The 14742-nt window shown below is 39.9% G+C and overlaps 1 protein-coding gene across 1 annotated transcript; it reads left to right on the plus strand.

Moving 5' to 3' along the window:
• Positions 1–894: 894 nt before the first annotated feature.
• On the plus strand, positions 895–14540 carry LOC149827659 (uncharacterized). The gene is made up of 12 exons (XM_090019543.1): positions 895–1019; positions 1239–4124; positions 4264–4393; positions 4570–4658; positions 6314–6546; positions 7834–7920; positions 8228–8327; positions 8445–8646; positions 8748–9650; positions 9749–10344; positions 13688–13756; positions 13969–14540. The coding sequence occupies exons 2-10, from the start codon at positions 1371–1373 to the stop codon at positions 9988–9990; spliced, it is 4740 nt and encodes a 1579-aa protein (XP_089875669.1). The 5' UTR covers positions 895–1019; positions 1239–1370; the 3' UTR covers positions 9991–10344; positions 13688–13756; positions 13969–14540.
• Positions 14541–14742: the final 202 nt, after the last annotated feature.

The following is a 14742-nucleotide window of genomic DNA, read 5'->3' on the forward strand; positions in this document are numbered from 1 at the left end:
TTCACTTTTTATGTTTGGCTGCTTTGACAAATCAAATTCACTTTCTCACATTTGAGGTGACTGTCATGTCATTCCAAATCACATCGCGGAATATACGATTTGAAATCATACAACTTCAAATAACTTTTGGATGTGATTCCAAATCACACGAGATGCAACCACATCCAAACAAAGACACGAATTAACCAAGAACAGAACAAGGTTACGACTCACGCGGGGTGTTTGAATACTTCAGATATCCACATTCAAACTCGGATATAATGTGGGACCCACGTCAGATCAAGTGGAGGATCTCAATTCCTTAGATCTGAGATCCCAAAACCACAAAAAATCGTGTATTTTGGCTTGATGAGAGAAAATTGGGAGGGGAGGGAGAGAGAGAGAGATTCTTAGATGTGAGAGATCCTCATGTGCCCAAAGCCCAAAGATGCATTTTACACCCTTGATATTGGATCTGAGATGGCATGAAGGATGCTGATGTGGCAGGGGCTCATGCTTACATCCGCGGTCTATTAAATGCTGGATCTTAGATCCAGGGCTACCTTGGATCTAAGATCCTTTCTTTGCAAGACAAAAAAGGAAAGGGGGGAAGATGTGAGATCCAGCCTAAGGGTATCGGATCTCAGATACTCGGATCGTTGAATGGAGCTGACGTACCCTAAGATCTTAGATTGCATCGGACCAGAGATCCATATGGGGACAGGGGCCTTGCATGGTCCACAAGGTTAAGGTCCGTAAGGTGAGCCCACAGGAAAAACGGGGTCCGCACACGGTGGCGCGAATGGAGGGAAAGGGCGAGCCTCTCTCTCTCTCTCTCATCCCGCTGATTCCTGCCCAAATCGGACGGCCAGGACTCTTCCTGCAATAAGAAGGGAAGAAAGAAGAGTCCTCTCTCTCTCTCTCTCTCTCTCTCTCTCCTCTATTTTCCGGCAACTTTTCCCGGAATTTGAGCAATCGAAAAATCTCCTAACCTCGTATCCGTGCTCTAGAAATCCATCAGGGATCGAGAATCCGGCGAGGTGAGTCTCTCTCTCTCTCTCTCTCTCTCTCTCTCTCTCTCTCTCTCTCTCTCTCTCTCTCTCTCTCTCTGGTCGGTTTTCGTTTGTGGGTGTTCCCAGTTTTCTTCACAATCAGGGTTCTGATGGTTTCTGTTTTACGTTTTTGGGTTTTTTCTGAACGTTATTTCCCTTTTGGGGGTCTAATGTGGGGGATTGTTTGAATTTGTGGGCAATTTGCAGGGAAGGATTTAGTGTTTGTTTGAACGAGTTTTTCGTATACTGTGATTCGCTTTTGTGGGTTTTTGGACGGGTTTCGGTGGCGGATAGATTGGGGAGGTTGCGTAATTCGTGTTGTTTTGCGTGATTGACGAGATGGAGGAAGGGGTGAAAACGAAGGATGGGAGGTTGTTCCGGGGAGGGCCTTTGTCTAATGGCCGAGTTTCGACGAAGGAAGGTGCGGTGACTAGGGCGGCTTCGGGGAAGGAAGGGGGGGAAGTGAAGGATTCGAGACCGGTTGAGGTGAAGAAGCACCGGAGATTGATATTGAGCGATAGTGAGTCTGATGAGGATTTGGGGGGGTCGGGTTGCAGCCTAATTGTCAGAAACAACCTTGATTCTGTTGATAGGAGGATGGCAGATTCTCCGGTTAAGGGCAACGATGAGAATAGGATTTTTGATGGAAGGGATTCGTGTGCGGACGATCGGAAGGAAGAAGATGTTGATAGGAAGCGAAGAAGAGGTGATGTTGATGAAGCTTCTATTGATAATTCTGTTGATAGGAAAAAAATTAAAGGTGCCTATGGGGAGGTTTGTGAAGAAAATGCTGGTGGCAGGGGAAATCCTGGAGGTGGTGATGAAGTTTGTAAGGAGAATTATATGGATAAGAAAACTGGTGGCGAATATACCGCCGTTGATGGGAGAAGAATTCCTGTATCACCTCTTGTTGGCCGTGATGAAAACGCTGCTGACAGTAGGAGTGAGGTTTCCACTTTGTGCAGTCAAGACCAGTCCGAAATAAGAGTGGTTCAAGCGTCAGGTGACAATGTGGACACCTGCCGTTCAAAGAAGGAGGAACCAATGGTGGGGAAGAGCAAACAGGAGCAAGGTCTGTGGGTGGGATCGGACTTGCAACATAAAGTTAAGAAAGCATTGCCGTCTAATGGCAATGAGTACAGTTCTAACAGCAATGGGTTCAGCGTGCAGTTTAATGGGCATCGCCGAGCTGCGGCTGTCTTGGCAGAGAAAAAGATTAAGATGTCTAGTGAGTTTAAGTTGCAAGTAAAGAGTGATGTCGTGAGGATGAGGATGAAGCGACGCCAGGAAGAGAATAATCTGGCCACACCAGAGGCTGCAAATGGTCTTAAGGAGTTCAAGGAAAGCATAAAGAAGAACGAGTCAACTGTTTCAAGTGTACGTAGTACAGCATTATATGAAACATTAGTCAATAGAAAGGCAAGGTTATGCCCTTCATCAATGGGTTTGGATTGTGGGAAGCCAGGTTCCTCATCTATGAATTCCACAACCCCGAAAAAGAAAGTTGGGGGTCCGAGAAAGGATTCATCTGCATATATTGCTCACAAGGAAAACACAATGGAAGAAGACGGTCGTTTGAAATCAAGCTCAAAAAGTGAGGATGATGTGGGTACTGTAGCACGTACACGAGTTATAAGCAAAGAAAATAAGGATGTCATGACTGGGGCTTCTATTTTACAGAACACTAGGTCTTCAGTAATAGATAAAGAGAAGGTAACTGAGAATCTGCACAAACTTGGTAAGTCAGAACAGAAGCAGCTAGTTAGAGAAAAGGTGATGGGTATGCTTTTGAGTGCAGGTTGGACGATTGAGCAGAGGCCAAGAAGGGATAAGGATTATGAAGATTTTGTTTATGTTTCTCCATCAGGTTCGACTTATTGGTCCATTCCAAAAGCATATTATGCACTTCAGAAACAATTTGATGCTGTAGTTAAAGAGGGAAATTTGTCTATTGGAACAAAGTTAGATGACAAAAAGCTGCTAGGAAAGCATCCTGAGAATGTACATGGCACAGAAGATAATGCATCTTGTGTACAAATCACTCCTGATTCTCATTCTGCACATTCAATTGATAGTCTCCAGTTGTTTTCTAGTTTTTCAGAGGAGGAACTTCGCATATTGTTACGGAAAAGGAAGAAGGTTGCGGACAGCTCGGAGAAGAAGGGGAAGATCAAGGTTGGAAGTATCAAAAAGGCGAGGAAGAATGCTGATGGTATTCAATCTAACAAGAAAGTGGCTGTTGATAAGGGACAAAAGGTTGTGAAGGGATCTACAGTTGTGCACTTCCTAAAGAAGAAGCAACCTAAAGAAAACACAGGTGCTGGTCTAGGTGGCAAGAAAACCAGTTCCTGTGATGCGAGGTTGTTGAGTAGCATTGGAACAAAGGGAATGACAGGGAAAACTGGTGTCTCTGCTATAAAGTTGAAGGGAGTTGATCGGAATTGTTCAAACCAGCAAAAAGTGGCAGCAGAATTAGCTCGTGAGTCACATGTTTTGGTTAATACTTCGCATAAGAAGCTGCCGAGCAGTCTGAAGCATCGTTCTTCCTTGACACATTCATCTGAAATTCTGCAAGGAAAAAAAAAGAAAGGGAAGAGGAATTGTACCTTGATGGTTCGTAGCTCAAGTAAAGGGGAAAATCCCAGTTCTGACTCTGATCTTGTGCCTTATTTAGGAAAGCAAACTATCCTTGCATGGTTGATCGATTCAGGCATTGTGCAATTGAATGGGAAGGTAAAATATTGGAATAAAAAGCATACAAGGGTGATGATGGAGGGACACATTACACGGGACGGCATTGTTTGTAATTGTTGTGGCAAAACTCTTTCAGTAGCAAAATTTGAGATCCATGCAGGCAGCAAGTTATGTAAGCCATACCAGAATATTTTTGTTGAGTCAGGGTTGTCTCTTTTGAAGTGTCAACTGCAGGCCTGGAATGCACAAGAAGAGTCTGAACGGTGTGGAATGTATATAGTACCAACAGATGAAAGTGACCAAAATGATGATACCTGTGGAATATGTGGAGATGGTGGCAACCTAATTTGTTGTGACAGCTGTCCATCGACTTTTCACCTAAGTTGTTTGGGATTGCAGGTATTGCATACTCTTGAAGTGATTTCCGTGTAAATTTAATTGACTGTTTGGAGTTTAAGTTTGTTGTAGATGGGAACAGCACAGCGATAAGCAACATGTTTTTTGACCAATGTTTGTTCTCAACTTTTCTTTATTTCAGGCACTTCCTTCTGGCATTTGGCACTGTCCACATTGTTCATGTAGATTTTGTGGAGGATCTGGTGATTCTGCTCATGGTGGCAGTGCTACTATGAATCCGATGGAGACATGCTTACAGTGTGAGGCAAAATGTGCGTTTTTTCAATAATCAATATCACAATTTATATGTTATTGTGGCTTGAAGTTTCTATTGACCAGTTTGCTTCACTATTCTACAATTCTTTGAGCAATATTTTTCTTGAATAGTATGATATTTTATATGCTTAGTTTGTGCTGCTGAACTAATACCTTTGGATTACTTTTATAGACCACTGTGACTGTGTTAAAGAAAAGGATATTTCAGCTGTTGATTCCAATGATCACTCATCTTCCTTTTGTGGGAATGACTGTAGAAAGGTGCGCATTTTTTGTTCTTAGTTAATTTTTTGAATGTCTATGTTTGATTAGCTTGATAGATTTTCAATTTGTTTGTCTTATATGTCCATATTCTAGTGGACAGGTGAATTATTCGATTTAGATAATCCTTAAATGGCAACAGGATCACGATATTCTAGCTATTGATGCAAATATGTTAGTATTATAGTACTCATGGTATACTGTTGTGTGGATAGTTGGATGGTCTTGGGAAGGGCTATTCCCACTCCAGAAACAATATCTGCTAGTCTGCTTTCAGAATTCCACAAAGGTAGAAAGTGCAAGAACCTATCCTGGAGCTAGAGTAGGTGGGCAGTGTTGTCTAATCTGTTGGGTTGGGGAATGGGAGTTCATCCAAGAAGAGGCAAATTAGCCTTGCATTGAGTGTTTTATGAATGATTCAACAAAATGACAGAAATAACTGACATCGTGGATGAGCTCTCATTTAATGTTTGAAATGAAGTGCATATTTAGCTGGATATGTGTGGTTCTCTTATAACAAAGTGGTTGACAGGAATGCAGGTTGTGCATTTTATCTTTGCAACACATTGTTGTAGTTTGTGATTGATATAGTCACACTTAATAAAAATTAAAGTTATCACAAATTCTTCTTAGTGTAATTGAAGATATTGATAGTTTGCTTCAACCCTAAAGCAAGCCACAAACCATTTTCTTTCCTCAAAGAAATGGGAGACAAGAATCTGGAGTTGCCAGCAATAGACACAAAAGTTCGCTGGTCCAATCAGCATGAATATGGGAGAGCTGGATAAAGGTTGCTCAGATAAGAATAAACCTTGAACCTGACCAGGACTTCACCTTGGTCTGACTTGAACCCACCTATTTATGTCTAGGAAGAAAAGCATGCTTAGAAATGATCGTCTCTCTCCATGTAGCTTGGCATATGGGTTAATTTGTCCATATCTCTTAACTCCTTCCATAAATTCTCTTTTGTCATTGTGTTTAAGACTTAAAAGCGACAGTGTTTAAATGGAAATTTTATTATTTATTATGTGAAAAATTATGTGAAATGGATTGCTGCCCTCCTTTTGAGTTGTTCTGGCATAATTTGTATCCTTATCGATGCTGTTTTTGTTAAAACTCCACCTAGTTTGTCTCCTGAGACACTGTGCTCTCTATTGTTCATAGTTGGCAAACCTGGCGAGTCAACTCGGGAATCGCCCGAGTCGACCCGGATCGGACCCCAACTGGGTCACGATTCAGGACTGCTGATCCAACCCATGATATAAAAAAAAATTATCATGTATTTTACTATTTTAGTGCACAATTCTTATATAAGGTCACTTGTTATGAAGAATCTAATATTGTTCAATGAAAAAAGTTAATAATCATGTATAATTATATGTTTTTGTAACTTAGCTATTGACATATTGGCTTGAAGTTTAGTTGTTTCCATGTCTTATTCATGTGCTTACACTATAAAATATAGAGTCCTGACTCGTCCGAGTCACTGAGTCAACCCACTGACTTGGTGACCCAGTAGGGGTCCGAACCGAGCCCGAGTCACGAGTTTGCCAACTATGCTATTGTTATTATGTATATGAGCTGCCGTAATCTTTTGTAGTATGTGTCATAAATTGTCCTTGCACGAGACTAATGTTTGTGCTTGTTTTTTTCAGCTATTTGAACAGCTAAGAGATCTTCTGGGCACCAAACATGATTTGGATGGTGGATTTTCCTGGACCCTTGTCCAACGGGATGGTGTGCCTCACTCTAAGCTTGCTAAGACTAAGAGAGTTGAATGCAATTCCAAGATTGCTGTTGCATTGAGCATTATTGATGAGTGCTTTATGCCTGTAGTTGACCAGCGGACAAGTGCCAATTTGATACATAATATTGTTTACAATCGTGGGTAAGTAGTTACACATCTCAGTTGGCAATTTTAGAGTACATGATTTATAGCTGGCTAAATCATATAGATGATAATAATTGTATAATTTCTCCATAGAAAAACTATCTTTTAACGCCTAAGCCACTTTATGTGAATAATATTGGAGTAGTTTATTTGTTTTTCAAGTGAACATACCCTAAAACATGTGAAGGAGCATAGGGAGAGGGTTGTTAGTATTCATATTTCATAGTTTTTAACACCTTTGTGAGGTCTGCTCCACAACTTTCTGAGGGATGCCTGGTGCAAAGTGAGGTTAGCCACATTCCCTGCAGTTTACTCACCTAGGATTATTGTATCTTTGCATCTCTATACACATGAACGCACACTCAATCATACAAAAAACAAAATGGAAAGATGTGGTCATGTATTGGTTTGCAAGCCTTCGCATATGCTTTTTCTGCAGCCCATTCTTTTAGTTGTGCCGAAGTTTGTGAGCAAAATAAGTTTGCAAGTTTTCAGGTCCAATCTTGTTTCGATCATTTTTCCTTTTCTGCTTTTGTTCTTTTCCTATTCAAGGAAATCTGCTGATATATGCCTTTTCACTTTCCCGCTTTTAATGTTTATGTGGGAGAAATAGGTTATTTTTGGAGCCTTACATGATCGTTTAGACTTTTCTTCCTAACTTTATGTTGCCTTTAAAGACTTCTGTTTTTAGTGGGTTCCGGCAGTTGTCCTGATTCTTGTGTTGTTTGCATTTAGTTTCTCCTACAGCTGTATGAAATATGAGTCATGATTAATGTTTTCTTTCCCATAATTTGTTTCTTGATTTTGTGCTGATACTTTATTGCTTTTGTGGTTGCAACTCAAAGAATTATTGTGTTGGTCTTCTGAGAGGGAGAATATTCTTATCAAGTTGAGGCAAGGAATGTTGCAAACATCTCCCGGAGTCAAATTTGAATGAATTCATATCAATTATTCGAGTGTTGAGGTTTCATATAAATATTTTATGTTTTCCTGGTGTGTAGATGAGAGCAGGCCAACTAACATGTCTTTAGATAAACAAGAATTGAGGATAGGCGGTTCTTTATGTTTCTTTTAACATGTGCCTATTATCTAATCTATCAAAAGTCTTGTGTTTTGAAATTTCTGATGATTGGTTTTCTTGATTGTCCAAGTATTTATAAGATATTGCGCAAATTATACTTTTTCTTTCAGCTTTTCTGCTAAATCACATTATTTATATGAACCAGTCTTCCTTTGCTTGCATTTGCTGTTGATAATGCCTTATTTATGTGATTTTTTTGGTAGATCAAACTTTAACCGAGTAAGCTATTCTGGCTTTTATACGCTATTGCTCGAGAGGGGTGATGAAGTAATATCTGTGGCATCCATCAGGTATATTTCTGTTATTTTCTTGATTTGCTAAGTGTTTCCATACTTGCTGCTTTCAGACTTTCTGGTTAATCATCATCATGCTTAATGGTGTTGAAGGATTTATATGAAAATAACATTGATGCTTGCCATGCTTAGTTTTCTCTTCTTTTTTTTTCTGCTATCTGGCCTATTTTTCTTCTTATCACCTTTTGCTTGTAAGGACTTTGTGTTCATAACACTGTGTTTCTTATTATATATTTATTTTCAGTATTTTTTAGAATTATATCCAGGAATGTATTTATAATCTATTTGTCTTTACAAATAATAGGATTCATGGTACCAGGCTAGCTGAGATGCCTCTGGTTGGGACTCGTCATGTATATCGGCGTCAAGGGATGTGCAGGCGACTGATTACTGTTGTAGAATCTGTATGTTGTACCAATCTGATAAAAGTTTCTTGATTTAAGTGAATATTTTTACACCCCGCAGGTTTTTCTTAAGTTTAGCTTAAGCACATAATTAATTATGTCACCCATATGTTTCAGATTCTCTGTTCTCTCAATGTTGAGATGCTTGTAATACCAGCCATATCTGAACTCCTGCATACATGGACTGTGGTTTTTGGTTTTAAGCATCTGGAGGAATCTCATAGGAAAGAAACAAGGAGAATGAACCTGATGGTTTTCCCTGGGACTGAATTACTACAGAAACTACTACCTGGTCATGATACTACGGCAGCAAAATCAGGTGCAGATCATGCCATAATTTAAATAAAATAATATTATTTGTCATTCTATTTGTATTGTATTGTCGTTTATACTTCTGGTTTTTTCTTATTGTTGATGTAGAGAGGAAGCTTGATGATCTCCAACTTGTTGAGGACTCTCCTGTTGAGGCCACTGTTTCTATTTCCTCCAAAGACACTGTGAATGGTTCTCATTGCTTTCAGGGTGAAGATGCTACTGTGAAGCCTAACGTAGCTGCTTCTGTTGAGGGTTCTGCACTCTCTGATTCAGAGGTGATTATGGAACATCCTGAAGTTTCTGCCAAGTGCAATTTACTAGCTTCTGATGAGACTGTGTCCCACTTTACATCTGGGGAGGTTGGTTTGGAGCTCACTAATCCTCAGTGTTGTGAGGCACCCTCTGTTAATGTGGATTTGTGCAATCACACTGAGGATATCATTCCTACTGAGGATGCCCTTCCTAGTTCTTGTCTGGTTAGAGTTGAAGATGCTACTTCAGAGCCTAGTGCTAATTCTTCTAGTGAGGATTCTGCATCTTCTGATTTAGAGGTGGTCACAAAGCCTTCTGAAGCTACTATAGCATCCTTTATTTTAGCAAATGGCAATACCAAATTACAATATATTTCTGAGGATATTAGCATGAAGCTCAATGACGTCAAATCTGTTGGGAGTTCCCCTATTGAACTTAATGTTTATGCTTCCACTGAGGATGCCATGTATAGTTCTTGTATGGTTAGTGGTGAAGACACTAGTTCAGAACCTAATGTTAATACTTTTCATGGGGATTTCGCTTTGGAGGTGGTCACTGAACCCCCTGAAGTTGCTGTTGGATCTGATTTTCTTGCTTCTGATAATGCTGTATCAGAATGCACTATTGAGGAGATGCATAACTCTCAGCACGCTGCTTGTGTTTCACCCGATCCTGGTGCATCCCCTGGGAAAGACAAATGCTATAATAATACTATAAATGGATTTGATGGTCGTGATACTATGACAGCAAAATCAGGTGCAGATTATGCCATAATTTAAATAAATTAATATTATTTCATTTTATTTATATTGTATTTTCATTTATACTTCTGGTTTTTCTTGTTGTTGATGTAGAGACAAAGCTTAATGATCTCCAACATGTTGAGGACTCTCCTGTTGAGGCCACTGTTTCTATTTCCATCAAGGACACTATGAATGGTTCTCATCGCTTTCAGGGTGAAGATGCTACTATGAAGCCTAATGTAGATGCTTCTGATAATGCAGTATCAGAATGCACTACTGAGGAGATGCCCAACTCTCAGCACACTGCTTGTGTTTCATCCAATCCTGGTGTATCCCCTGGGAAAGACAAATGATATAATAATATTATAAATGGATTTGAGCTGTCTAATTCTGTTAAGGAGTTTTTGTTGTGGCGCTGCTTCAGATGATAACAAGCTCGTGTAGCATATCCACAAAGCAACTTGGATGTGACTAGCATTAATGTCCATGATCTGCTCAGGACTGTGAATATGGATCAACTCAATGAGGAGGACAACTTTGTTTTCTCCATTTGTTGTTACACATCAGTGCATCATATTATCCTCTGCCATTGATCATTATAAGATCATAATTTCTCTTGTGATATGATTGCGGATATTTTTGGGGCAGCTGTTTGTTGAAAAGTTTCAACATGCTTGATGGTAGCACAACTGAGTTTTCTTCAATAGGTATGGTTTCCTTCATAAAAGTATATATTGTCATTTCTCTGTGTTTTCCCTTTGCTCTTCTTCTTTTGGTTCATACTGTTTGCACATCTGCTCAATTGTTCATTCCGTTTGTTAATGTGATTGTTATGCCGAAGTGATGAATATATTACATTTAGATGCAAAACATGAAGTATTTGGAGTTTCAGTGGCACGTATTCTTGGTCATCCCTTCTGCCACTCTCAATGTGCACTTACTGTGTTTTTTCTTGCTGTGATGGTACCTTCCTGTTTAACTCTTTGAGCCTGATATTTTCATTCTTTTGTATGTGAATGATACAAGTATACAACTATAAATGATGTTTGTTTAGATGCCATTTATTATTAAGAGTTAGTTGCATAGCTTTCTTGGCATACAAGTCTATGTGAATTAATAATTTTTACATTAAGTCGCATAATGTTTCACAGTTATCTGCTTTCATTTTGGAGATTGTTTTGATCTTACTGGTAGATTGTGCTTACCCAACAAAGTTAAGATGTTCCCAAGCAGCTTACTGTTGAAGTGCATATGATGAGTTAGCTGTTGTTTTCCACAGCCGCATGTCTAACCAGTTTGCATGGCAGCATCTTCGTTATTACAAGATACATCTGGGCTGCTATGTTTTTCCTTGTTCTTCGTTATTGTCTTTTGAGTTGGTTGTGTATACAAATGCTGATCGGGTTGATGGAGTGGTTAGTTATTTAGTACCTGCATGATTCTGCATCCTTTTTTGTTATTTCCCCATGTCTTGGTTGTTTAAGAAACACAAGCATGTTCCTCTATGGGGCAAATATTATGCCATGATTGTCATGCCACACATTCTTTGACCTGTTAGGCTTTTTGCTAATGTATGGCTAGCATATCTGCTCTTAATCTCTGCTTTCTTATGGCGATGAGAGCGGATATATATTGCTTAAAAGATTCCTTTCATGATTGTATCGGACCATGTCACAAATGCAATTTCCCTAGAAAAAAATGGCAAAGGAAGATTTCAGGGGGTCTTATAGAAACATGCTAATTCTCAGTAAATTCGCTGGAAAACCTTAGTGAATTTCGAGAAAAAGGAGATGTAGATATGTGATTATTTTTTGATATACATATTTAGAAAATTTTGTGATGTTTGCATGATAATGTTACAATTATGTTCTGATAAATCCAAATCTATGATAATTTGTAAATATATGGATATTTTTCAAATTTTCCATTGTAATCCCGTAGAAATATCACAATATTTTCAGGATGTTGAAGACTGAGACAACCATTAAAACATATCAAGTAAGTTTGCTAGTTTGTTGTGAGAGGGGTATCTTGGGTGGCCTATTCTCATGTTACATTAAAGCTTCAGCTTGCTTTCTCCTTGTAAGGTCTTTCACTACGTCTTATTTCCTTTCTTCCTCAAACAGCCCCTACCAGTTTTATTAAAAAAAAAACTAGATTTACATATTTACAATGGGGGAATCCGGTATGGATTCAGAAGGGTCGGCAGGAGGGCATATGGCTGGAGGGGAGCTTTCTTCATTCACGGTGTGAGGGGCCTGTTGACGTTTCTGAAGTCGAACAGACCGACCGTTCACACCCGTGTTGCCCTGCTCCCGCAAGGGGGTCTTGAGAGGTCAAAGGCACCAGACTTGTAGCATCTTCGGGTTTTAGGAGGGCCCCTGCTCAGCAAGGATGAATATAAATCCTCAGTCCTAGGAGAGATATTCTCTTTTGATGACGTTTTCTCTGCCTTAAAGAGAAAGCCATTCCGGTGCAGAGATGTGGGAACCACGTCAGGTGGTGATGTGGCATTGATGGGGTCAAGTTTAGGCTTCAGGATGCCTACCTGGCAAGTAGGTATAACTGATTTGGCATTGCTCCTACCCTGAGGCGCCATCTGGACCACAATAGGACTGTTGTGAGTGGTGGGGTGGTTATACAACTGCTTCAGCTGCTCCTCAGATCCGGTGGAAATCTCTGGCATCTTCTCTGGTCACCTCTCCAGGTTAATGACGATATTTTCCTGCAAAACAGCAGTCGATCCACCCACTGGAATTGGGTTGTGCTCAACTTTCATGGCTGAATTCATGGTTGAGGGAGTAGAGGACCGTATCATGTTACCAGAGTCCTTCGGTTCACTTACAGTTTTGCTGTTTTCAGAAAGGACAGCTAACCAGTTGGACGCCGGAACCCATTGATCACAAACTTGGGGGGGCTTTGGACGACGACGAAGCTTCACCTGTTGCCAATCGTCCTTAGGTTGAGCAACAGCTTCTTCCTGGTTGTCATTGAAACCTGTCTGGTTCAAGGGAACCTGAATTGTTAGAGGAGATTCAACCTCCATTTGGTTACCCGGGCCTTGAGAAATGCATGAAATGCATGCTTCCTTCTGTGAATGATCATGATCCCTTTGGGGAGGAACATCCTCTTTCCCCACATCTGATAGTACCTGCAAAGCGGTTTGCACGAGCGTCCTGCTAAAACACTTGCTAATGTCACTATGAGTACTTTGTTCCTTTTCCCTTGGATGGGCTGTTTGAATTCTGATCATGTTTGTAATATTGTGATCCTTTGGTTAAGTGACTGTTTTAGGGCATCCCTTTGGTGTAGTTTGGATTGCCAATTTTTGCATTTAATAAGAAGTTATCTTGGCTCATAAAATCACTTGATCGGTTGCATGAGGCTATACTCAATTGTGCTTATCTTGCATGTAATATTAGTAAGTTGATGAAGCCACTATAGCCTCACGAATTTTGACTCTTCTGTTTCTGAGTGAGACTATAGTTGGTAAATGTGTGGACATGACTCTCTTTTTCAGTTACGCGTTGACTTTTCTCTTCTTCAGGGGTGAGCTGAGTATGCACGCCGAGAGAGAGAGAGAGAGAGAGAGAGAGAGAGAGAGAGAGAGAGAGAGAGAGAGAGAGAGATTCAACTTCAACTCTGAAGTGGTGCATCTATGACATCACTTTGATTGCTCAATCAGATTACATCTAGTGGATGAAAGGAGAGGACATTGTGAATGACAGTTCCAAGTGGTTTGCCATGCATATGGGGGTAACCATAATGGTTGTGATGGGTGGGTTTCAATTGATGGGAATTCAAACTTTAAAATTCATTCTGCAACATTAGGTTGAGTCTAATTGAACAGTCTGGAATTCTAGATGATGTCTTAGGTGCTCCACAGAATTGGTTGTCCTTTCTTAGGTGTTCTCTTTTCTGTTATGAACTCATGAGACTACATCACTAGGTTTCACACCCTAAGAAATTTTGATATGTGATATTTTTCAGGTCACTTCCCTTATTGTTCTGTTCAACATTACATAACTAAGTGGTACATCTGTCTCGCAGGATCTTTTCTTCAGAGCTCATGCCTTTGCACATAGGTCTTGTCACCTCTCACTGTAGCTGCAATGCACGGTATGATAGTTTTGCATATGAAATTATTTCTGTTAATCTTTACTCAGTTTACCAATTCCTTCATAGCATTGAATTTCGTAGTCTCAAATGTCTATTATATCATTATTTTAGGATTTCTGCAATCAGAGGTTTACATTGATTTATAGAACTCATTGATCTACTATTTAGAATTTCCGGTTCTTTGGTTCACTAGTTTTTAGTTTTTGATGCAGCGGCCAGTTTAGTTTTGTACCTTGGAGCTATACAGGGCAGTGGCAATGGGACATACAACTTTGTGGAGAAGTTACTAAGAAACTTTGTAACTTGTATTACAAAAGGTTGCAGTGCCTGCAGTTGAGCAACTCTTTGATGTGCAAGTTACGAAGAATTTTGTGCATTTTAAGAACAGAAGCATCGATAACAAGAGAATTGCAGTTTACCTGCTGTTGTACTTCTAATTTCTCAATGTCTTGTCTATTTCATGTTCTCTACAGTCTAGATGATGTAGATAGTTCTTGAATACGTTTTCTAATGAATACTTCATTTTCTTTTTCAAATCTTAGAGAAGAAATTGTTGTGTTAGAAGCCTGTTGTGGAGAGCGTTGCACATTGTCTATGCAGCACTGTACAGAGGGTGATTGCAGATATTTATTTTCATAGTACTTTTTACTTGAGAATTTCATGTCATGGCTTTTTTGGAGCGTTGCATGGGAGCAATTCTTTTGGCTTGTGTATGTTACACTAGTAGACGATGATATCTACCAATATTAATTACACTGTGCTTAATGTTTTGACATCATCTAATGTGCATTGCTTGTGTGCTTGTGCTGGTCCTGAACCCATTTGATCCATAGGGCTGGGCAGGTTTTAATCTAAGTTAGGCTTGATCCCGTTCATGGCAAAATGGTGTCCGAAATAGGCCCTGCCCAATTCATGTGGCTTAGATGTTAGGTCCAACCCTGGCCTGCTTCCGTGGGCCTGTTAAATCGATCAGCCTAATTCTCTCT

This window comes from Nuphar pumila, chromosome 10 (genome assembly GCF_984573655.1).
Source record: "Nuphar pumila chromosome 10, dmNupPumi1.hap1.1, whole genome shotgun sequence".
In the NCBI taxonomy this organism is placed as follows: Eukaryota; Viridiplantae; Streptophyta; class Magnoliopsida; order Nymphaeales; family Nymphaeaceae; genus Nuphar; species Nuphar pumila.

Excerpts from the sequence above, each read along its gene's own strand:
- LOC149827659 (XM_090019543.1), top strand. The coding sequence starts at position 1,371 with ATGGAGGAAGGGGTGAAAACGAAGGATGGGAGGTTGTTCCGGGGAGGG. Across the intron at positions 8,328-8,444 it reads TGATTACTGTTGTAGAATCT|ATTCTCTGTTCTCTCAATGT; the intron begins GTATGTTGTACC and ends CATATGTTTCAG. Across the intron at positions 8,647-8,747 it reads TACTACGGCAGCAAAATCAG|AGAGGAAGCTTGATGATCTC; the intron begins GTGCAGATCATG and ends TTGTTGATGTAG.